The 24,375-nt window shown below is 44.6% G+C and overlaps 1 protein-coding gene and 1 long non-coding RNA gene across 2 annotated transcripts in view; one reads left to right on the top strand and one right to left on the bottom strand.

The window, feature by feature from the left end:
* Positions 1–841: 841 nt before the first annotated feature.
* Positions 842–24,375, bottom strand: part of BAZ1B (bromodomain adjacent to zinc finger domain 1B) — a 55,868-nt gene continuing 32,334 nt past the window's right edge. Inside the window, exons 8-19 of the mRNA NM_001192183.3 lie at positions 22,486–22,624; positions 21,862–21,995; positions 20,134–20,239; positions 19,315–19,413; positions 18,176–18,353; positions 16,131–16,313; positions 9,939–10,086; positions 8,757–8,904; positions 6,848–6,960; positions 4,467–4,612; positions 3,228–3,331; positions 842–2,973 (exon numbers count right to left, since the gene is read on the bottom strand). Coding sequence (NP_001179112.3) covers positions 2,616–2,973; positions 3,228–3,331; positions 4,467–4,612; positions 6,848–6,960; positions 8,757–8,904; positions 9,939–10,086; positions 16,131–16,313; positions 18,176–18,353; positions 19,315–19,413; positions 20,134–20,239; positions 21,862–21,995; positions 22,486–22,624 — 1,856 coding nt within the window. The 3' untranslated portion in view covers positions 842–2,615. The remainder of the gene's footprint in view (positions 2,974–3,227; positions 3,332–4,466; positions 4,613–6,847; positions 6,961–8,756; positions 8,905–9,938; positions 10,087–16,130; positions 16,314–18,175; positions 18,354–19,314; positions 19,414–20,133; positions 20,240–21,861; positions 21,996–22,485; positions 22,625–24,375) is intronic.
* LOC132343870 (uncharacterized) lies at positions 10,082–21,014 on the top strand. Its single transcript, XR_009492872.1, has 2 exons — positions 10,082–10,192; positions 20,818–21,014. It is a non-coding gene; the product is annotated as an uncharacterized lncRNA (long non-coding RNA).

Raw genomic sequence — 24,375 nt, 5'->3', positions numbered from 1 at the left:
CCAGAGCCTGAGGGCTGCTCAAATCCAGCCTGACCTGGGGGCAAACCACTTCCTCCCTGTGGAACTGAGACTCCCACAGCACTCAGGCCTGGCTCACTGCCCACGTTCACCATGGCCACAGAGGCAGGCAGTGGCAGAGCCCACACCCAGCGCTTAGGTCTCTCCTCAGATCTCGTCCTGTTTTTACCTTCTGCGATCCCTGGTGCAGCTGGTCAGGAACTGGTGGTCTCGCTGCTCTGTCACTGGGATCACGCCGTGGCCTTCAAACCCTGGGATTCCACGGGCAGGTTGCCAGCAGTGACCTACTCGAATCAATCAGTCTGACCAAAGACAGACTCCCAGCATAAAATATAAATGAAGGCATGAGTAAAACAAGACTGGCTACACAGTAAAACTGCTGAAGCTGAGTAGGTCGGAATTTGTCATAGTTCCGCTGTGCATGTTTCAAGTTTTCCTTGAAAACTACTGTAAAATACCCAAAGCTTCCCCAAAATTAAGTCCTGAAGGACCACAAATTCCCACAGTGAAGCCTTAAAAAATTAGTTTCTTCTAATTCCTAGAAGTTTCCAATAGAATTGGGTAGGGTGGGGTGTGGGTTTGAGATGGAGACAAAGCCAGGAGAGGCTTGAAGGCCATGGCTTCGATTACCCAGGGCACCAGAACGCTGTCCTGGAAGCAAAGAAATCCAGTAGATGGATCTGACCTGTGGTTAAAAGACCGTAAGCCAGAGGCCCTCTCCTGAAGAACAGCCTCCAAGAGCCCAAGGGAAAGCGCGCTCGGGACGTACTGCTGTCCACTAAGACCTCCAAGAGCACAAAGAAAAATTCACCAGAGTTGTCACTTCTTTATAAACACAAGTACATAATGTTTATTTGAAAGTCCAATTTATTACAAGTTTACCCTTTAATAGGGCCCTTCCTCCTTAAAGACAGTTTAAAAAACAACAAGTAACTGAGGTGTCACTGAAGTGGGAACACAGAATTCTCACTGTTAACAGAAACAGACTGGCTCTAGGGCAGGAGGCAGGGACGCAGGGACGGTGTCGGCGCGGGGCTGTGATGCTGGAACGCCAGCGCTGGCTCCAAGCCCAGGGGAGCCCAGCCGGCAGCCCCCGGGCAAACCCCGAGGCGGCCGGGGCACGGGGCCCACACCCTGACATTTCACTTTAACAGGCTTTAGTTCTGCGAGCTGCAGTCCCCTTGGTGGACTTCTTTTCCCTTCATTTGAATCGGTCCGGAAGCGCTTAGATGCTCACGTTTTCCAAATTCAAAGTTGACAGAAAAGAAAATTAAACCCTGTTCTGCGTTTTTTATCAAAATCTGCCATAAAAGGGAAAGAAGACACAAAGGTTGGCCTAAACGTGACTAGTGCTAGACTTGCTGCGCGAAGGGCCACAGAGCCCCCCCCCCGCCCCCGACACTGAGCGCTGCGACTTGGGTTCTTGGGGTCCGAGTCTGAGGCCAGAGGAGCGCGGCAGGGGCGCTGCACACGGAGGTGGCCGAAGCGGCCGCCAGGGCGGCAGAGGGACCGCCCACGAGCAGGTGGTCCCCACCGCCGGCCCCGCCAAGCCCCAGCCCACCTGCTCTAGAGAGAGGACGGGCTGAGGGAAGCGACCGGCAAAGGAAAGCAAACACGTTATCATAGAAATCGTACTGTACATGTGCCAAAGCGAGATGACAGAGATCTTTTTACAAGATGTTCTTTATACAATATCACTGCTGAAACAAGCAACCTTTAATAACTAGAAAAGTCAATTTAAAAAAAATTAAACATTTAAATTCTTCCTGCTTTTTCTTCTGCTCCCCTAAGAGCTTGTCTGGTGTGTGGGTGGGCTGGGCTCCAACACCCCTCTGCCAGACCCATCAAAGGAAAGGTTATACGCATGGTTACAAGCAGGGCTCCAGGCTCTGAGTGAAGTGCCTTAGGTTTTGTTTGAGGGGGCCAGGGGCGGGGAGAGAGCTGTCACAAAGAAGGGGAGGGGTACTCAGGAATGGCTGTAGGACATGTCCCTTTACTCTGCCAAGATCAACTCAACAGACCACAACTGTCTCCTGATGCTGGTGAACACAGAACTCTGTGGCACTCACTGATACTGCCACCTGAGAGGCAGGGCGGGCAGGCTTAAAGAAACAGGACTGTGTATAAATATAGATTTAAAAAACCGACACTACCTCCCCAGCTGGCCTGATTACCCTTCATCCTTCTACGTAATGTAGTAACCCCTCCCCTGGAGACCAGAGGGCTTGGCACTGCTGTGGTGGCCAAAGTGGGAGGGACCTTAGCAAAGAAGAAAGAAAAGGAATTGGGTTCACGAGAAAAACCTTGGACTCCTCCTGGAAACCCTCACGAAGGGGGATTAAGGCCACCTCTCCCCACAGGATTTCTGGGCGAAGACCACCGACCCAGCAAGAGGCTCTCCAAAGTGCGCTGCTTGATTAAGGCCCATGGAGAGTTCTGGAGATGCGTGTGAGCTCGGGTGACAGGCATTCCCGGGCTCCCCCTGACCTCCTCCCGTCCACGTTTTCTCCAGCTTCCTCTCTCGCCTCCCTCCCCCCTCCCTCGCTCTCTCCCTCAAGTCCCCCCGACCTCAGCTCCCTTACCAGGGCCCTGCCTCTCTACTTCTTCTGTCTTCGTCCCCTGGACTGTCCAACGGGCTCTGGCTCACTGTCCCCCTCATCTTCAGCAAGCCGGTCGGGAAACTTCTTGCGTTTCCTACGAACATACGGGTGGCCAGGAAGGTGTTTATGCAACAGAGCCACCAGACACTGTTCCGTCTTCACCATGCAGCTCAGCACGTGGCTGCCCCGGCAGTTGTAAAGCTCAGCATTGGTAAACACTTGCTTCAAGTCAGCAAGAAACTCCTGCACAGAGCGGTAGCCCCCACAGGAACATTTGCTCTGCATTGTCTGGAAGTCCATGGGGTGGGTGATGATGTCATAGTAGTCCTCAGCCTCATCTCTGGTCACGGGCTCCCTGGGAGAAGAACCAAATGGAGAGGTCAGCGCAGCCTTGAACCAGACAGAAACCTGGTTATCAAACCACGGACATCATCAAACGTCTCACCAGAATGCCGAGCCCAGCCCACCAGCAGGCAGGCAGAGCGGGGGTGTTCACTTGTGCTCAGAGTGGACTCTGCCAGTCTGGAAGGTCACTTCCCCGCCTGCCACTAAGATATGTCCCAGGGGCTCAGCTGCAAGGCTGGCCCACTCCCCTGAGCCCAAGCGCACCTGAAGGGCCAGCTGAAGCGGTATTTCACTATCTTGTGGAGGATCTCTTCACACTTCTGCAGTTCCAGGCTTTGCCTCCGGGAGCTCCGTTTGGTCTGAAGTACCTGGAGCCAAAGAAAGAAGACACTTTATTGCAGGTCTGAGAGCAGAGTAGACAGGACAGAAGACACTTTAAAAAGTGTTTTTATATCTGCTTAAAAAAGCAAAGAGCAAAGTTTAGTTGTCTTCTTGGAACAGAGAAGATGGTCAAGATCATCTGACTCCATCCAGAGAGCGCTCTAAGCGGTGGGCATCAGCCCACCCGCCGCCTCCCTGGTGGACAGTGATCAAAACAGAGAACAGGCAGCAGTGGCCGGGTCCCAGCAGCCCTGACGGGGCCAGTTAGAGAGGGTCACTGTCCCCAGGAAGCTAGCCGTCTGACAGCAGGTGGACCTGGGATTACGGTCACGCCGTGGATGAGTTTATACAAGCAACTGCAGAATGCCAGGTGGGTTATGGGGACCACCTGAAGTCAATTTTGTGGGGGTGGGGGTGTCTGAGGGAAGAAAAGTAAGAGTTCTCGTCCTGGCTCTCCTGAGAAGCCGCTAAGAGGCTACAAAGAAAGGGGTAGGCTGCCCCTCCACGTGGCAGGAATAGGTGTGCGCACTCAGCCAGAAGCACAGTTGAAGGGATCAGGGCCGGGCCTACAGGAAGGGCACCCAGGGTGCCCGCTGAGCGTCCTGATGGCTTGCTTTAATGCCCCCAGCCCACCTCCAACTCCAATTTGATCTGTCAAGCTTTTTGTTCTTTAAAACTCAAGTGAAATCCAAAGCAAGACTGCTAAGATCACACTGGCTGGGGAGCAGAGGGGAGGGTGCGTCCCTCCCGTGACAACTGTCGGCAAAAGCCCCGAGTGAGCGAGGCTCCGACATTGCTGACATTCCCACCACAGAGACCCAGCCCCGCTGAGCCCCGGGAGACACATGGATACTATTTTAAAGTCCTTAACGAGTCGCAGGCTGCCCGTTAACTAGAGGAGATGTTTGCAGGCTGCAGTAGCGGAATGCCGGGCATAGCTGCTCCCGGGGGCCTGCTGCCCCGTCTGCCTACAAGCCCATCCATCTGCCTTATCAGTCTCCAAAGTGGGGGGCGGGGGAGGGAGCAAAGGGGCGGCTCCACCTGTTGCCTGGTGAATTCCTGATGCTGGAGTGGGGGTTACGAACCTGAGATGCTAGAGCGCGGAGGAAGAATGATTCTTACCAGCTCATCCACCTCCATGTCATCTGCAGGTGGAGCTTTCGGCCGAGCCCTCCTGGCAGGATGCGGCTTCTTGCCTGGCCGTCGGCCGGGCCGTGCTGTAGGGGGGATGACACCCTGCTTGCCCCGGACAGTTTTGCGCGGTCTCACTGAAATTAAACACATGCATTCAGAGAAGAACTGAAGATGAAGGGAGCATGCCCACGGAAAGGGTGATGTTCTGGATGAGCAGAGCGGTGACACCCTCACGTTGGCGGGGGGTGGGGCTCATGCCATCCGTTTCCTGTTCTCTGACCTCACAGGGCACATCAAGGGCAGCGGCAGCAGATGACGAATGGATGGATATCTTTCATTAACTGCCCAAGACCTTTGAAGAGTCTCTTTAGAAAGCCAGTTCCTTCGGTACATGCACCCTCTATCCCCACCCCATCCACAGGGAATGAGGGCTGGAAGGAGTCAACTGTAAACTGACTCACTCGGGAGACAAGGCCATTTGCTGATGGGTCTGCCTGGAATTTCTTCAGCCCAAGCTCAGCCTGAGAACGCATGTATTTACATGAGAGATGGAATCTGAGTGTGGAACAGATCCTGTTTCCTAATTCCCAGAGTTATCCTATACTCACCACCACAGTCTGCTCAGTGAAAAGCTGATACTTATGTGAAGTCTTCCTCAATGAATCCAACTTAAGGCTTTGGTTTCTAAAAAGCACAGACAGTAGTAGGCCAGGCCACTTCCACCAGAGCCCCGCCCAGGACCCCCCGAGAGAGAAGAGCAACTACAAAGGCACAGGACTGCCCACTTCTCAGTTTACAACAGGCGCTCACCGTCAGAGCGGCCAGCGCCTCTCAACACGTCCCCGAGAAACAAAGCCCCGTCAGCGTTAGCTCGAGGCTGCTCATCTAAGCAAACACTTCCCTGGAAAATGGGGAGGGGCCCTGGACCAGAATTAAGGGCACACAGAGGCGGCGTTTGATGTTCTACTTCTAGACCAAGAGGACGCTTCACCAATCATCTTAGGTTTTCTAAGTTCTGAGACTAGGTGAGGGAGAGAGGAAGAAGCTAATGCCAAGGATGAAACACAGGATGCACGGAAGAGCCAGCAGCCCAGGGCCTTGAACTGCACTAGGGAACCACATCTTTGTGCCCTAAAAGGCAGAGCAGACAAGAGGCTCTGAACCACCAAAAACTTCCTGGATCCTTTCAGTAGATGAGGTCCTAGAAACCTGGAGAGGGAACAAGTCCTTGGAAAAAGCAGTAACTTCAAAGTGGAAGGAAACCATTACTTGGAAAATAAACAAAATCAGTACATGGTTACATCCAGAATCCATTTACAGACAAGGAAGTATCCAGATCAGGACCTGGGCAGTCCTCGGCCATCTCTGTGTAACGCAGGCTCAGAGACCCCTAGTCTCCTTCCCTCAGATACCTGAAAAGTCATGCCTTGTGAACAAGAGGAGCCCTAGAGGAACGAGAGGAACACAGGTGTCCCAAACCAACCCTCTGCAGTGTTGGGGAGATGGAGATCAGGGGCACAAGCCCAGAGCCCTCGGGTTTCGGCAGCACCGATACAGTAAGGACCGGGCCTGGCACGCAAGCCTTCTCTCCCAGCGCCAAGTATGATCATGGAGGAGCTTTTTCCTCCTTCAAAAGCTCATCAGAATCTTGTAGCTGTATTAACCTACAAAGAAAGGTATATTTTGCAGGAAAGGCTGCCTGTTAAAAGGCTAGACTATAGGACTTAATGGTTTAACGAATAAAAATGACCAACTCTCAAAGCCTCATGAAAAATGAACATGAGAGAATGAGTCAACAAGGTGAGGGTAAGTGACGAGACCTTTTCCCTGCTGACATCTAGTGAGAAACAGATCTGAACCTCCTAATAACTATGCCCAAACCATGGGGGGACGTCTCCTCTTTTCAGACTAGCAACTCTGCAGCCCTGCACACTACTGGGAGGAGAAAATCACTGTCACCAGAGGACAAATGCCTTCTCTCAAAGGAACACCGCACCAGAGGCCAGAGAAGGCAAGGGACAGCAGCGGCCTGGACTCCCATTGCCGCAGCCCCGCAGGAGGGGCTCAGAGCCAGCAGACCTGTCACAAACACACCTGGGCCCAGAATGCCAAGAAATCATGGACCAAGTGGCTTGGCCACAGTCTGATGTTCTGAGACCAAGCCACCCAACCTCCTACTAGGCAGGCAGTTAACTGGCATCTTGAAAACCCATTTGAGCTACGGCAGCAGAGCCAGCCCACTGCCACAACACGGAAAATAGCATGCTGGTGGTGTTGGTCATCTCTCGCCAACCCAGGTCAGCTGAGAAGACAATGAGGTTAACTAAGAAAGGAAACCAGATACTCACGTCAGGAAACCAGATACTCACGTCGCAAACCAGCCACCTCATAATCCTCTTCCTCCTCCTCCTCCTCTTCTTCTTCCTCCTCATTGCTCTCGTCATCTTCGCTATCCTCAGAGGCAGACTCTTCAGTGTAATTCCTGTGGGAGAAAATACTTGTAGAGACCATGGATCCAGGCCAAAGGGGTCCAAAGACAGGTAAAGTCCCACATAAATCATGGCAACCTTCCCCCTCTTCACAGACGAGACAGATTTCATAAGGGGAGGGAACCTGAATTGAGGCCAGGACACGAAGCAGAATGAAAACCTAAGCTTTAACCGTGTGTCTCCTCTGCCAGGCCCCAAACATGGTGGCTGAAACATGAATGGCAACAAAAAACCAAGACCCAAATGCAACCCCACCCCTGGACACACAAAACCGTTCCTTCTGTCTCACAAAAACAGCCAGATAATGTAACATTTCAGGTATAAAAGCTGTCCCCAGTGCTGGGACGGACTGAAAGGATAAACAGCCCAGACAGGTGTTACTCCACCTGGATGCCCCCTTCCAGGAGCTGCAACAGCTTGCAGATGACCGAAACATCAAAGCACTGGTAATCCCAGCTCAGAACAGCTGGTCCAAAGCCCCACCGACTCCAAGCGGCGGCCTCCCCTCTCTAAGTGTAGCTGGAATGGAGTGAGAAATAACCGAGTAATGCTGTTAGGCAGGGCTGGGATCAAACAGCTCTGTCCTTTCAAAGAGACACCAAGCCAGAGTGCCTACATGCTGCTCTTTTACAACTTCAAATTTCAACGTGCAAAACAACGGTATTAACTTTGGCAAGTGTCAGGCGTCTCCTTATGAGGCCCTGTGGCCGGCCTCACTTGGTGAGGGTGAAGGGCACAGCTCCACCTCTCCTCTCAGGGCAGGAACAATCCCAAGGAAGACAGCGAGCTGGGGAGAAACTGACAAAAAAGGCGAGATGCACCAGTATTCCACTTTATAGACATCAGAAGCCAAGCTGTTACACAGAGGAGAAATAATCCTAAGGATGTAATAAGCATGCTTCCAGAAAGCAGTGCAACTTTAGGTAGGCGGAAGGCAGTTTAGCCAGGCAGGAGTTCTGGGGCCAGGGAATAGGCCCTCTGGGAAGAAAACACCAGAGGCAAGGATGCCCAATAAACAGCCTGTAACAAGCACACAAGAAGGGAACAAGAGTTCATAAAATCGTAAGCTAGTGCTGTGTAAGAACAGTCTCAAAAGTTAGTCCAGGGACTTCATTCTAGAGGCAGTGGGAAGACCACGGTGTTTCAAGAGGATAGTGATGTAAGCAAATCTCTGTCCTTTGTAAACCATTCTGGTATCACCACAAAGCTGGAAAGAGAAGAGGGAGGAAGATATGAGGTCGAGTTGAGAAGCCACTGGAGGAAGCCGGATGAGCGATGCAGGAGGGCCTTATGACAGCAGGAGGCTGACTTGCAGACATCTAGACACTGAATGGATAACATTTGGCAATACAGAGACAGGGGAGGGGAAGATGTCCAAGCTGACACCCAAATTCTAACCACGCCAAGGAAGGAAGAGAGTAGGTACAGGTAAGGAAAGTAATAAGTTTCATGACTTTTAGCAGCAGGTGGCTGCAGAAGTCATCAGAAATTAAGAAGTGGGCAAAGTGGAAATAAAAGACAGAGGGAGTTATGTTATTTGAAAAGAAGGGATGACCAAGAAAATATAAAACATGGCTGGTAATGAAAACTAGAAATGTCCACAATGAGAAAATTAAATCAGAGCCCTTTGAGCACCACTCCCCGACCCACTGCAGTTCCTTAAATAAGGGGGTCGGCACACAAAAGATGAACTTAAAGCTCCCCAGCTCATTCGGTTTAAATAACTGAAGCTCAAGCACAACAGCTACTTATCAATTTATTTGTTTTTAAAAGAAGAAGAAATTCTCACCTGCCACGGGAGTTGCGCCTGGCAGTAGCAGGCTGGCAAGCTGGGCACTGCCACTCACCATCTGGTACTTCATAGAGGGCCGGCCTCAGACAGAACAGGTGGAAGGCTTTATTACACTCGTCACATAAGATCAGCTTGTCATCCTCACCTGCAAGGAGATAACATGTACAGCACATCGGGAGCACGGCCACAGTCAGTGACTTGTTAAGAAGGAGCTGCCAGCCTCAGTCAACCCGACAGAAGACAAAACGTTCCAGTGCAGTGCGACCCCGTTTTAAAGAGCACAGTCATCTTCTGAAAGCAAATGCAGTATTAACTAGACCACAGGTGATTTAGGGTTTGGGGCTTCTAACTTACATCCCCAAATCGACTCAGGGCTAGAATAGATGGTTAACATTCACTAGGGGGCAGCAGAAACTCAAGCACCAGCAGGAGATTTCACTGCCCCCTCTCCCACTGAAAAATGAACCCCCAACAAAGTACACCTTTCTGCCCTCCTTCCTCTGCCCCGACCAGACAAATGCGTCCCGATTCATATCTATTATGGTTTGGTTCCCTTACATTTGAAAATACACCAAACCAATTTAAATGATCGTTTCCCCCTCCAACCTTCAGTTTTTAGAGCAACTAAATGATTTTAGAGAGGTCTTTTCATCCTTGGAAAGTATATCCTAACCTGTCACACCACAACTTTAGACACTGAGAAGTCAATCACTGAGGGGCTTTTAGAACATAACGGGGCTCCTAAAAGCTCCAGCATTAAACAGTCCCACATGCTTCGCTCTGCAGGATTCCAAAATATAAAGTCCAAACTTCCTTCTTCATAGCGTCCAAATACTGCCCTCTACTGGCAGCACCACAGAAGAGTAAAATTCAGATTTTAAATTTGGGTTAAACTAATTTTGCTCCTTAGAGAAAACTTAAAGCTTGGCAAGATCAACTGTTCTTATTTTATACTCAAAACTGAGGCACAAAGGGGCTGCTCTGATTTGTGGGCATTCGACTTTAAAGACCAGCATTTTATGGACTCTCAGAAGGTGAAATCTGTCTCCCCACATCTAAAAGCTGTGTGCACAGAACTCTCTAGGGAGAAAAGAACTTGGAAATGGAAGCCCAAGTGCCTAATACACTCAGATAAGCCACTCTGACTTAAATATACCTTTCTTTCTGATTTAAATATACCTTTCTTTCGACAAACTTTGCATCGAGCATTTTCAGCTGACATATCCCATTTGATACAGGCATCAAGCATCCCAAGTAGAACATGCATTCTGGAAAAAGTCTGAGCCTCGCGGATAGCTGTCTTCCATTTTTCCAGAGCAGATGCGACCTAAACAGAGACCAAAGCAGGCCAGCATTACTACAGTGACCGCAAAGGCACAGGATATGGGCCTTTCACAGCACACTGACAGAGCACACGCTGAGAGAGGGATCAGGTAAAGATACGGGAGAATCCCGAGTGTACTCACCTTCTAGGGCCCCTCCGGTCTAACCCATTTCTCTTACAGAAGAAACCAAGGCCTTAAAGGGTGCAAAAAAGTTCCAAAGGGCACACAAAGAATTTGGTGGCGGGGGGCGGGTGACTAGAGACGAGTCTCTTCTAGTGAAATCCACTTAAAAGACTCAGTGTCATTTAAAAGCAGAAACACTGTGTAAATAACGCTAGTACGCAGCAATGTCATGGAGCTAACAAAACTGTGGTCAACAAGAGTATCACTTTCTGCACCAGTATGTGCCCCGATCCCAGATACAGGGCCTAGAAATACCAGTGATATGAGTCGTTCTACAGTCCTTAAAAGTATGAAGCACAGATATGTGACATTTCTCTTGACTTGATCACCAACTTCTAACTGAAGTGACAACTGTAAAGCGCTGGAGGTTGGTCTGATTTCATTCTGGGCAGTTACTCAGCATAACCCACTGTCTCCTGACATCATCAAAAAATGGAAATTAATGTAGTATTAGCAAAAGAGTTGTGATGGAGAAAAATACAATTAAGAACTTTCAACCCTCTCAATAAAACACACATTCTGAGGTGGAACAAAAACACCATTTTAGAATAACTCATGTATTTGTACTGCTGTTTTATTAATTGAAAGGCGATTTTTTGCAGACACTTTCAAAGCACTTAGAAAGCCTAAATGATTAAATGGCATGATAGACGGCATCATTCTCAACAGTCAGACAACACAAGAACTGGACAAGGTGACGCTCAGGCAGTCCACCAGGAGCCGAGAGCCTTGTGGAGTTCATTCTGCTGTCAGTCATGACTGAACTGAAGTCAGACATGCTGGCTACTTTCACAGCCTGGCTAGCTCCAGCTGACTGACACCACCCCTGCTGGGTTTTACTGCCCTGTCCTAAGCAAAAAGGCCTATTTCAAGTAATAGTCTCCCTCCTGTAAGAAAGCTGCCGAGGGAAAACAACAGTTGAGCTCCACACTGCCCTGGTGTGCAGGAGGAGGGAGGGGAACAAAGGCTGTCTTCTTCTCACAGAAACCAGGAGCCTTGGGTGTAAGTTTATGAACAACAACGGTAAGTAACACAAACACACCACAAACATCTATTTAAGAGGCTGCTCAAGTTCTAGTGAAAACTGACTCATTCCTTACTCCAACTTGCAGTGCAGATATTTCAACATCTGCCTCTGAAATACAATTTCCTTCCTTCCCTTTTCAGAGTGCCTCAGCAGGATGTAAGATACACAATCACGGCTGCCTCGCTGGTCTTCAACCCTAATGTAATGAGAGCTGACGTGTGGTACCAGAGAGTCTCCTACTGTAGTGAAACTGAAATCTTCTTCATTCGATGGAATATACATTTAAGAATTTTAGGTTCAGTTCCTAAGAGTGTTATTAAGAACAGCCAGGGAACAGCTAAAATGGGCTTTGGTGTCCTCTAGTGGTCAGATGGACACAAGTTATCAACATTTAAAAAACATTTCCTATAAATTATAAAATCTGAGCACCTAGCACATGTGGCCTCATTAAAACAAACACACCAAAACACTGGAAGAGACCTTGAGAATAAGCTTATTTAAACCTCATTTTAAAAACGGACTGCTACTGCTAAGTCACTTCAGTCGTGTCCGACTCTGTGCGACCCCATAGACAGCAGCCCATCAGGTTCCCCCATCCCTGGGATTCTCCAGGCAAGAACACTGGAGTGGGTTGCCATTTCCTTCTCCAATGCATGAAAGTGAAAAGTGAAAGTGAAGTCGCTCAGTCGTGTCCGACTCTTCGCAACCCCATGGACTGCAGCCTACCAGGCTCCTCCGCCCATGGGATTTTCCAGGCAAGAGTACTGGAGTGGGGTGCCATTGCCTTCTCCGAAAATAGACTAGAGATATATATTAATAAGTTCTCCCTATTAAACGTATAGTCAATGGCTCTTCACATATCTACAGAGGTTTACAACTATCAACATAATCTTAATTTTAGAACATTTTTACCACCCAAGAAAGACTTGCCATTTCCTATCGCTACCCTAACCCACAATTCCCTACCCTATCCCACCACTTCCTCAGCCCGAGGCAACCACAATCTTCCTCTGCTTTATAGATTTAACTATTCTGACGTTTCACACAGCATGTGGCCTTTTGTGACTGGCTTCTTTAATTGAGCATGTTTTCTAGCTTCATCCATATCCCAGCATGTAACAGTACTTCATTCCACTTAAACTGCGGAGTAATACATCCATGTTGTTTATCCATTCATCAGCTGGCAAACACTTGGATTGCTTCCGCTTTTTGATTATTCTGAGTAAGACTGCTATGAATGTTTGTGCACATCTGTATGAATGTTCATTGTTTATTTTTCGTGAAAAGAAAGTTTGCCCAAGATCTCAGCAATCTGGGCCAGGTCTCCTGATCCCCCATCCGGCGCTGCTGGCATTTAAACATTAGGTCCTGTTTTATGCACTGTGTTATTCATCCAGACCAGCCTTGTCTTGAGTTTAGTTCAGTTCAGCCGCTCAGTCATATCTGACTCTTTGCGACCCCAGGGACTGCAGCATGCCAGGCTTCCATGTCCATCACCAACTCCTGGAGCTTGCTCAAACTCATGTCCAACGAGTCAGTGATGCCATCCAACCATCTCATCCTCTCTTGTCCCCTTTGCCTCCTGCCTTCAATCTTTCCTAGCATCAGGGTCTTTTCCAATGACTCAGTTCTTTGCTTCAGGAGGCCAAATTATTGGAGTTTCAGCTTCAGCATCAGTCCTTCCAATGAACATTCAGGACTGATCTCCTTTAGGACTGACTGGTTGGATCTCCTTGCAGTCCAAGGGACTCTCAAGAGTCTTCTCCAACACCACAGTTTAAAAGCATCAATTCTTTGGCGCTCAGTTTTCTTTACAGTCCAACTCTCACATCCATTCATGACTACTGGAAAGTGCATAGCTTTGACCTAGATGGACCTTTGCTGGCATCAAAGGCCTTGTCTTCAACCAGCCTCTAATTTCAAAAACAAAAACAACTGGCACTCAACATTTTAAAGAACATCTTAGTCTCCTCCCACTGCACAAAATTCCAGTCTAGAACATTAAATAAAAACAAAAACCACATTATCCAAGACTTAAAAACAGATCAACAGCAGCTAGATAAAGGTTTTACAGTCAACACAGCGCCATCATGTCAATGCTCTGTCTTGCAGTATTGCTGGGAAGCCAGACACATTATTCTGATGAAAAAGTCAAATTCTCCAACATATTTAAGCCAAGTTGGGCCCTAGTTAGAAACAGCAGAAGTGTATATAACAAAATTAAGGGGAAGCCAGCTTATGGGCAAGCCACCATTAATTCCCTTTACCTAACACTAAAAAGACAACATCATAGTTTGACAAGAATATAATGAGGCGTCAGACCATATTCTTCCATAAAAGAATGTTCATAATGGAAAAACAGATAACCAGCTTGTCAAGACAAACGCATCCAAAGTAAACAGAGAGCCTAACAGAACCCAGGATTTCGCCCAACTATAAAACATCTTTCCCACTGAACGCCAGAAAATGAAATAAACATTAAATAACTGAAATAATTGACTACCACATGAAGGGATTTAAGAGATAATCTACTTTCACAAAAAAGGAAACTGAAGCACAGATTAGAAACTGACATTAGCTCAATGCAGCAGCCTAGTGCCAGCTGAAAAACCCTGGCCCGTGCTAAGTGGAAACCTTCAAAGCAAAGGACAGTGGAAAATTTCAGAGCTGTGGCAAGGCTGACCTTCGGTGGGGAACTGCAGGGCATAATGCCATTTTAATGGAGAACATTGTTGAACTACTTAGTCGGCAACCTAATTGATTTTCCAAGAAACTCCTCCATGTTTTCCATTTGTGTGCTATGTGTCTGGGCCCCAAGGTTAAAAAAAGTGCTCATATTTTCCTCCCCAACCAAGCTAAGAATCGTCTCATATGACAAACTGAAAAGATGTTACTTCACTATGGGGTTGAATACTAAAAAGGAACTTAATGAGAACGCTATATAGCTACTAGTTCCCAATGAGAAGAAAATAAATAATATGAGTAAAGGAATGGCAAGGAAAGATCACATCAAGGAGGAGACTGTTCTGAATAGAACTGGGTTAAAAACGAAACCCATGAAGCATTCAGCAAGGCTGAAAGTATGCCTAATGAGAAGAGATTCAGCAAAGGAGAGTATGAGCTGTCTGATGTCTTATTTCACCTAGAGGTTACCTGGATGCTGTATTCCTGTAAGACAATGACATGTGTGTGAAAGCTGAGTCTGTGTCATGAATTAAGTTTAAAGTTTATCTAACTTAGTTCACTTTATCTAATCTTAGTTCTCTGCTCACCTCTCACCTAAAATGTTTCTTGTATCGTATATCACTCTCAGTCTTAGGAAGAAACTTGGGGGCAACATGACAACTGTGTACAACTCCCAGAGGAGCTTCAGAGAGTAAACTCCTTCCATGTCAACTCAGAGGACGAAACAAGGACCAGTGGTCAGTGATGAGCAGCAACTCCAGCTCAGACTAACACTGCGCCCACCCCTCTCCACAGCCTGATTAATTTCTACTTGTTCTTTAAAATCCAGCTAACAGGTTCTCTCCTCTGGCAAGTGTTAAGTGGCCCTTGGATCCCTCACAGGCGAGCCATGGACTGGTCTTCCTCCATATTCGTCACACTACTCTAAGCATCTCTCATACAGGTCTTGAGGGCAAGGACTTCTGGCTTCTACTTATCACCAAAACCCCCAGACTATTCAAAGTGACCAGCAGAGGCAAGCCAGTCCCAGCCATTATGCAGTGGAATACTTTCCCTTGTTTGCACTTTTCTCCCTCCCCTCCTCTCTCCTTGCCACTTGCTTCAAGCTTGGTCAAAGAAGACAACCTTCCCTGACAGAGGAGGGCCTTTCTTTGCCCAACGTGCACAAGTAGTTGTGTTCCCTGAACAGAACCTCCAGACAAGCTCTACAGGCCCACAGCAGCATTAATCACAATAGTCAAAAGGTGGCAGTGACTCAAGTGTTTGTTGATGGACCGATAAGCACAATGCGGTCTATACATACAATGAAATATTACTCAGTCTTACAAAAGAAGGAAATTCTGGCACATGCTACAACGCAGATTAACTTTGAAGAAGTTAAACCAGTCACAAAAGGACAAATGTTGTATGATTCCACTTACATGAGATACCTAGAATACTCAAATCCATAAACACAAAAAGAAAACGATAGCTGCCAGGGACTTGGGGAAGGATGAAGTGGGCAGCTTAGTGTGCAATGGGCAGTTTCAGTTTGGGAAGATAAAAAAAATTCTGGGGACAGATGGTGGTAATAGTTGCAGAACAATGTGAACGTACTTAATGACACAGATTACACGTAAAAATGGCAAAGTTGTTCATTATGTATATTTTACAATTAAAAAAACATTAAAAACCACCACCTTTCAAAAAAGGGCTTCCCAAATGGCTCGGTGGTAAAGAGTCCACTTGCCAATGCAGGAGACACAGAAGATATGAATTTGATCTCTGGGTCAGGAAGGTCCCCTGGAGGAGGAAACTGCTTGGGAAATCCCACGGACAGAGGAGCCTGGAAGGCTGCAGGCAATGAGGTCGCAAAGAGTCAGACATGACTGAACACACACCCAAACCCCTTTTAAAAACGGAATTTGCTTTGGTAAAGGTAAAAGGTGTGTGTGTTGGGGGTTTGGGGGTGTCTAACACAGTATCCAGCACTGTAGGCAGGGCTGTGCTCCACAGACCAGTTTGAAAACAACATTTGGAGAAAGGGATAAAGATCAGACACTGGCTCAGGGAACAGTGTTTATGCAGCTACAAGGCACAGGGTTAGATAATTTTAACAGCAGATTACATACTTCTACAGTCATAAAATGACATCTTCATTAGCTAAAATACCTTTGCTTCCTCTGCCATTTTTTTCTCTTCATCCACCTCTTCAGTCTTGGCTGAATCTTCGCTTTGGAGTTTTCTTCTCTTCTGCTTGGGAGCCATGAAGCCTTGGAGAAACTTCTTTATGACACTGGCTTGAAGGGCAATCACACATTCACCAAAATCCTTCAGTTTCTCTAGTGAAATCACCTACAGAAAACGATTTCAAGACTAGACTGAGTGAAAGGCCAAGAGAAAGATGAAAGCAGACTATCCTCAATTAAATTCAAATCAACCTAAACTGAAACTGGTCACGTAACATTAATTTAACTGGGTGCCTCAGTTAAATGGAAGGCTTATACATTTGAAAGTAGCCAGACTACTTGGATATCCCTGATGAAGGGACCCATGAGATGCTGAAACTTGCTCTACTTAAGGAAGTTACTGAGCTCATTCATTCACTCAGCAACCGAGTGCCTACTAAGTACAAATGAGTCTCAAGGCAAAGAAGAACAGAAGGAAAGTAAAAATTTACCAACCCACTAGCTTACAAACTCTAAGCCATTAATACGTTTTAGATGACGATCTCATCGAAGCCTCACATTGATTTTATGAATGGAGAAATATAAGCTAGATCACTTTGATCCAAATTATGCTCTACCTTCTCAGTCACACGACACATGCCGATTTAAAAGTACCCTTTTATAACTACGAAGAGAATCAAAATTTGGTCCATTGGAGAAGGGACTGGCAAACCACTCCAGTCTTCTTGCCTTGAGAACCCCATGAACAGTATGAAAAGAGAAGAATGATGATAATCCAATGCTAGCAAGGTATGGGTCTGGGTTTGGCACAAAGTAGGCAACTGATAAATACTTGCTAAATAAAAAAGCAATTACAATATTTGAAACTGGCAGAATCCTTTTGGTTGAATAATTCCTATTAAAAACCAAAACAAATTTGAACAATAAATATGTTTCAATCCTATTCCCAGGGAATGTACCAAGAACTCATAACAGAGCTAATGAAAAAAAAAGTTATATATATAAGATGATATTATGATTTGCTGATTCAAATAGCAAAGAAAAAAACAGAAGCCTGACAATAAAAGATTTACCATATCAACTCCATGGCTTATTATGTACACCAAAGTGATACAAAGACTAGAAGAAATGGAAAGTTCCTATAAAGGAGGGAAAACTGGGGGGGCGGGGGGATCCCCAACTGCTCATAAAAATCATATAACTATTAACACATATAATGCATATTTAAAAATTTGAAAAGACTCACCAATATTGATGTTTGGAATTATGTGGATTTCATTATTTAAAATTAACACAAAATTAGCCTCTCAGGCTCCTCTGTCCACGAAATTCTCCAGGCAAGAATACTGGAGTGGGTAGCCATGCCCTTCTCCTTCTCCAGGAGATCTTCCCAATCCAGGGATGGAACCTGGGTCTCCTGCATTCCAGGCAGATTCTTTACCATCTGAGCCACCAGGGAAGCCCCATAGTAATAACTGATGGACAGTGTTTTCCAATCTTTTCTCCAGCTTTGATACCTAAACTTATCTAATGTGGGACACAGTGTCTCTTGAACTGGGTCACCTGTAACACTTTAGGGTCCTTCTGAGCAGTAAGTATACCTTCACTGAAATTACCTATTTAGCAGCATGAGTGTTGCCCAACACAAGATTTACTCCACTGAGGTGATGAGGTTAGAGAATGGACAAAAGCGGGATACACAAACGTTTCCTACCCTAAAGCACAGGCATCACGTGGGAATGGACAGGTTAAACAATGTTATGACTATGACTTCAGGACTAGTCTTCTTTCAACTTAACAGAAAAGCTCTTTTTTAACAAAGGTTCTGAGCCAACTATTAGATTTTTCTGGAAACCAGCAAATGATGAAAAGGGAAAAAATACTATATGTACACAGAGAACTTAGGATTCCACATGTGTCTTTCAAAATAAACATATGATCCCCAGGGTCATCTAGGGAAGCCAAGAAGAGTATCAGGGAACAATTCCAAATTAACAGACTTCAAGGGTATTTTCCTGATGGTCTTACCCGAGCTTCGAATTCTGAGGTTTCTTCCACATAACCAAGTCCTCCCTTCTGTAACCTTGTTGCAACTTCAATGAGATCACTCCGAAGAAAGTTTAAAAGCTCCTGGTTGCCATCACAGGATTTTAGACCTAAATTTGGCTTCCGGGCCAGATGAATAGAATGAATAATGTCCTGGTACCTAGAAAAGTTGAGAGAAAGGGGAGGAGGAATAAAGGAACTTAAAAAATGATCTACAGATTCCAATGACTTGAATGACATGTTTTATTTCTACAAGACTGATTTAGATCTTTTTAGCTCTGCTTTTTAACAATCTGTTTCTTACACAAATCTCAAATTTATTTTTCTTGACTCTTTAGAAACACACTGATTGTATTCTGCACATGGTAATTCCAGTATCTTGTGTGTTTCTTTACCTCTCATTTATGATACCTTATTTGTGTGGATTTTTTTAAACTTTTTTTTTTTTTACCATGAGTTTCTTAGAATTGTATCTGTGGAAATTCTTTGAGGCCTGGTTTGAAGCTGTGCTCCTCCAGAGAGAATGTTCATTTGTACACTCAATTCCCCCCACCCGTCATCCCCTGGCAACTACTAATCTATTTTCTGACTATAAATTTGCCTACTGTGCATGTCTCACATAAGTGAAATCACACACTACATGCCCTTCTATGTCTGGCTTCTTTGACTAAGCATGATGTTCATCTATGTGGCAGCATATTTCAGCACTTTGCTCCTTTTAATGGTTGAATTTATGCATACACCACATTTTGTTTATTCATCCATCAGTTGATAAAATTGAGGTTGTTTTCATTTTATGGCTATTTTGGATACTGGCAGAATACTTCTGAATACCGACCGATGCGGAACGGTGTTTACAAGGCTACCTAACTCCAGTGAAGCTCTCGGCCTGGTATGTGGCACGTTAGTGAAAAACCCTGCTACCCTGTATCCACATGCTTTAATAGCCTAATTTTCCAAATAATTATGAGGTGTCAAGAAAATACCAAACAACATAAGAGGGTTACAGGCTTTTAAAATTTTACTTAAGCTTTTATGGCTAAACAACGACCCCCCCACCAAAGTATGTATAATATCTAATGCAGAAAAGAAGATGTGAAGAGCAAGATGAAAACCCTTACCTCTTCTCTAGTCTTTCTTTAAGCTGACTTTCTCTTATTCCCTGAGGGTGAAGGCAATTTAGCAACTCATCCAGTTCCTTCTGACTATCACATAAAAACCTGCAGGGGCCAAAAAAAAGCTTGTTAACTCTGTGTGTGTGGGGGGGGGAGGGGGGAGGGTGGAATCAAACACTATGGTGGTGGGAGTGGGAAAGCAGAATTCCAACCTTGCTCAGAAGTAGAAAAATTTACTGTTGCCATAAGACCTAATGTTAACTTTATCCCAGGACACTGGAGCCAATGTTTCTGCTAAAATGTAATGAGACAAGCGTACAAATTCACGAAGTTCACTCTTGTCCCTACCCCTTTAAAGAGTAAACTTATATCCAAAACCAAAGGTGAGCACAACCAAAGCAGCTGATGCGATCACAAAGTAGAAGGGACCCTCTCCAAAACCTAGTTCCCAGCTTAAAGCAGAACAGGCACACACGAAGATTAATGGCTGTATTTATAATTATTTACTCTTTAATAGAGATGAAAATCCTGCTCTATTCCCAAGCAGACTAAAAGGCATTTTCAATGCTATATAAGATCTGTCCTATAATATAGTTACATTACAACAGAAAAATAAATTCTAAACCTTAAAGCAAACAAATATATTCTTATAAAAAAAAAAAATCAAGTCTGCTTTTAAAGCAATGAGCTTACATATCCAAGAAATCAGAGTCACACAAAACGCTCTCAATAGTGAATAACTAACTCACTGCTGTCACTGTATCAAATATTTCCTTAACACTGAAAACGAAGAAGAAAGAGCAGCCAGATGAATGCTCACATTACCATAGATTCTGTCCTTGTTTGGGTACAGTGGTCTCGACGGCAATCTCTGCTGCTGGGCCGTGGTGCATGTTCGTGCTTACATTTTTGCCTAGGTTTGCTTTCTTACCTAAAAAAAATGTACACGTTAGGCTGAACACAGCAAGTAACTCCACTCCTAGTTTTAAATCTAAGCGGTACACAGACACTGCCTATTGAATATATCCACATGTACAACAGATGCTAATTTCTCTTAAACATCTTACAGACAGCACAGTATCTGAGATAGTTGCTCTCTAGACAGCTGAACAGTTGTACAGGTCAAGGTTTAAGAGTATCACAAGTTAGAAGGGAGAGAGACGACTAAATATCTCAGAGCACATACATAATCTGCTCCTGGTACATGACGCTGTTTGGCACAAAGGTATCTGTGGTGAAGTAGACACAATTGAAATATATCAACTACTACTAGTTTAGCCCTGGAAGTGGCTGCAAATGTCAAACAGGATGAACTTTTTTGTAATCCAGCTTCTGTATCCGAATATATGACATTACTAGACAGACCTAAAGCCAGTACTTGAGGCTTTACCTAATCCTACAATTGGTTCTCCTACAATTGGTTCTCCCCGCTGCTCCCCTTCTCCCACTTTAACCTGCACATCTTCCCTGCAACATTAACACGTAACCTTGTTGTGTCTTTTCCATCAGGGAGTTCTGAAGAAACCCTGCCATGCTGGAACTAGACAACAGGAAGGAACAACATCCACCAGGATGCTCTAGAAGTGAAGAAATACGGATGACAACCTCCTCTCGGGAGAAACTGTAACTGTGGGACTGAATTTCTAAAAATAGCCATTAATTTTCTGAGACACATAATAAAACCACAGTCCTTCATCCCCCTGGAATCACTCTCAAGTCTGAAGATTCTCACTTCACAGTTGCTGCTCTCACCTGGATATTTACAAAGTCTGCCCAAACTAGATTTTTCTACTAAGAGCCACATTTGGACACACAACGTAATTCAACATGAAAAATGCCTTGAATTCGAAGTTTAGGGATATACATTAATTTCATTATTTAACAATTTTGTGAGTTTAAAATCTGGATTATGAGTTTCTCTAAAATGAAAGAAAACACTTTTTAAGGAGCAATTTTCATTAGGTTATTATAAAGTACAACTGGAAAGAAGCTTATGGATCATCTAATGCAATGGTTCTCAACAGAAAGCCAGGCTGCCTCTTAGGGGACATCTGGCAGTATCTTGTGGCATGTGGTTGTCACTAACAGCATCCCATGGGCAGAAGTCAGGGATGCGGCTAAACAACCTACAACGCATAAGACAACCTCCTGCTACCAAGAATTATCTGGCCCCAAACGTTAGCAACAGTGACGCTGAGAAAATCTGATCTAACCATCTGGTATTTTTAAATTAAAAAAATTTTTTCTTTTAATTTATTTCTTAGGGAAAAAAAAAGAATTACCTTAATTCCAGCCTTTGACGTACCTACAAAGAGACTCCCAAGGAACAAAGTTTGAAAACTACTTGTATAAATATAATACCCAAATATCCTAATACTCAAGTTTTACAAAGCTGGTAATCAAGTTTTCTTCCTTTTTCTAGGCATTTCACATCTTCCCACCTCACTCAAATAATTCTACCTAAGAAGATGATAAAAGAAATTTACCAAGTGAAAAAAAGTGACAAAGGAAAGACGGTCTTGAGCAGGATAAATAACTAATAGATATACATACTCCGGGGACAGTAGTCCTCATCAGGAGAGTCTGCGTGGTCTTTCCGGTGATGGCTGAATCGGTAGTCAATGCTGTCATGGACCCAGCCTTTCTCAATGAACAAACCTGGAACTTCATCTGAGAAGAGCCAGTATCTATAAATCACAACCAAATGTTAATATAATAATAAAACACCGTGAGCACAGGATAACTTCCTTGTTGAACAAGATGATTACAGAATGTCATTGAACACTGAGCAGATACAAACTCTAAAGCACAGCATACGAAAATTTGAGGAATTTGAGATTCACTTCCTATCTATAATTTTTATAACTACTAATATTTCTCTGCTTTAGGTTCCACACAATGTACACAGTTAAAATATCTTACTATTTTTAAAGGATTATTAGGATTACATTTCTCCTACCACAATTTAAGCTTCCTATCTGTTGAGTCTTCAAGGATAAGGTCATGTCTTATCTAGATTCATAACCCTAGCAGTTGGCCCAGTAATATACAAATAAATGAGCGATGAGCAAATCTGTGTCCAATATCCACAAAAGGGGAAGCCTGTCTAATCTCAATACTAACTAGCAACACTATAACAGCCCTAAGAGATGATAAAAATTGAATCGAATAACTTACCTGTTATGGTTTCGATCTGTGCCAATTGGAGTCCTCCGCATGACTAGCTTTGCCTTGGCGATCCCTTCCTGGAACGCCTTCTCGGCAGCTGCTTTGTGCTTTCGTATTCGTTCTTCTTCAGCTTCGCGCTCTAGTTTCACTGTTGAAGGTAAAAAGAAGCAATGATTAAATTTTTTTTCTAGCGAATCTTACAAATTTAAACAAGGAGTGAAAAGTGCCTGGTATAAAGCAGATATTCATCAAACCTTCATTTCCTTCTCTTTATTCTGACCTGTTGTTAAGAAATAACATGTAAGGCAGCAATTTCTATCTGGTCCTTCTATGGTCTTTGAATTTTGGTGACGTCTCAGCCATCAACTCAGTGCAAAATCTGTTTTCTCCAAAACTTAATGTCTTATTAATTTTATAATAAATTCATTTTACTTTATTGACAACTTTAAATGTAACCTTAAAACAGTCCTCAAGTGGAATTAATTGAAACATTTTCTGACAAGACTAGCCACAGGATCCTCAAAATGATCAGGATGAATAAGACCAGAATAGTTTTTTCAAAACACAAAACAGCACAGTATATCAGTGCTGAGGAATTTAGAAAAAAAGAACTGAGAAAGCAAGAGCAGGGAAGCATTGGCAGATAATAGCAATTACTGCCTACTTAATACAATTTATCAAGTTATTCATCAAGTTAACACTGTCAATGATGAAAAAATTTTTTAATCCATTTACTTGTGGTCATTCCTAAGTTTATTCTATCTAGATAGAAATCTCCCTCAACAAAGAAAGAAGCCCAGGAATTTTGCCTTTTAAGTTTTTCCACAACTGTCACAAACTTTGATACTATAAATAAGGTATTGCTATTTACAATGCCAGAAACCTTACTGCTCTACTGACTGTAACACCTACAATGTAGCAAGAAACTGGAAAATGCATCAGTCTAGAGATGTTACTTTAAAAAATTAAGACAAATTTCATCTATTTAAAACCAATACAGGGAAATTCCTAGGAGGTGCAGCAGTTAGGACTTGGCCCTTTCACTGCCGTGGGCCCTAGGTATATACACCCATGAAAAATGAAAACATATGTTCCCACAAAAACTTGTACAGCAATGCCTATAGCCAGAAGAGTAAAACGAAACAAATGTCCATCAACTGATAAACGGAGAAACAAAATGTGGCATATCCGAATAGTGGAACAATATTTAACCATAAAAAGGAATTAAGCGTTGAAACACGCTACAACCTGAACCTTGAAACCACAGTTAAGTGAAAGAAGCCAGTCACAAGAGACCACATATCAACTCCACTGGTATGATGTAACAGAGCAGGCAAATACAGAGACACAGCCATGCGAGCGGACTGCTTAGGACTGGGCGGGATGGGATCACGGGAACTAAAGGGCATGAGGTATTTTTTTGAGGTGATGAAAGTCTTCTAAAATTGACTGTGATAAAGACTACACATATCTGTGAATATATTAAAACAATGAACTGTACAATAAACACGGATGAGATGTATAGTGTGTGAATTATTTTTTAATAAAGCTGTTTTTTTTTTAAGTTCAGACTTAACGGTGCTAGGAAGCCCCCGGGTTTTATTTCCTTACATCTTAATAAAGGAAAGATTAATATCTGAGGTGCCGACCAAACTGAGGGCTTCAAATACCTTGTCATTCAATTGGTAGAGCAATCTTGAGCATATGAGGATAAGCAACTTGCTCAAAGAACCATATAGCTAAGTCAGAGGTGGGGTGTAAACCCAGGATGGCCCATTCCCAAGTCGTACGTTGTTTCCAGCACGTCTCCTTGTGGATCTGGTCCTTCACTAGAGCCGGAAAAGATGCCACCATCACACCAATCCAAGTCAAGCTGTGCCTGTCAACCAGAATGCCTGG

The sequence above is a fragment of the Bos taurus genome, chromosome 25 (genome assembly GCF_002263795.3).
Source record: "Bos taurus isolate L1 Dominette 01449 registration number 42190680 breed Hereford chromosome 25, ARS-UCD2.0, whole genome shotgun sequence".
NCBI classification, from domain to species: Eukaryota; Metazoa; Chordata; class Mammalia; order Artiodactyla; family Bovidae; genus Bos; species Bos taurus.
This window is presented reverse-complemented; position numbering and strand designations above follow the sequence as displayed.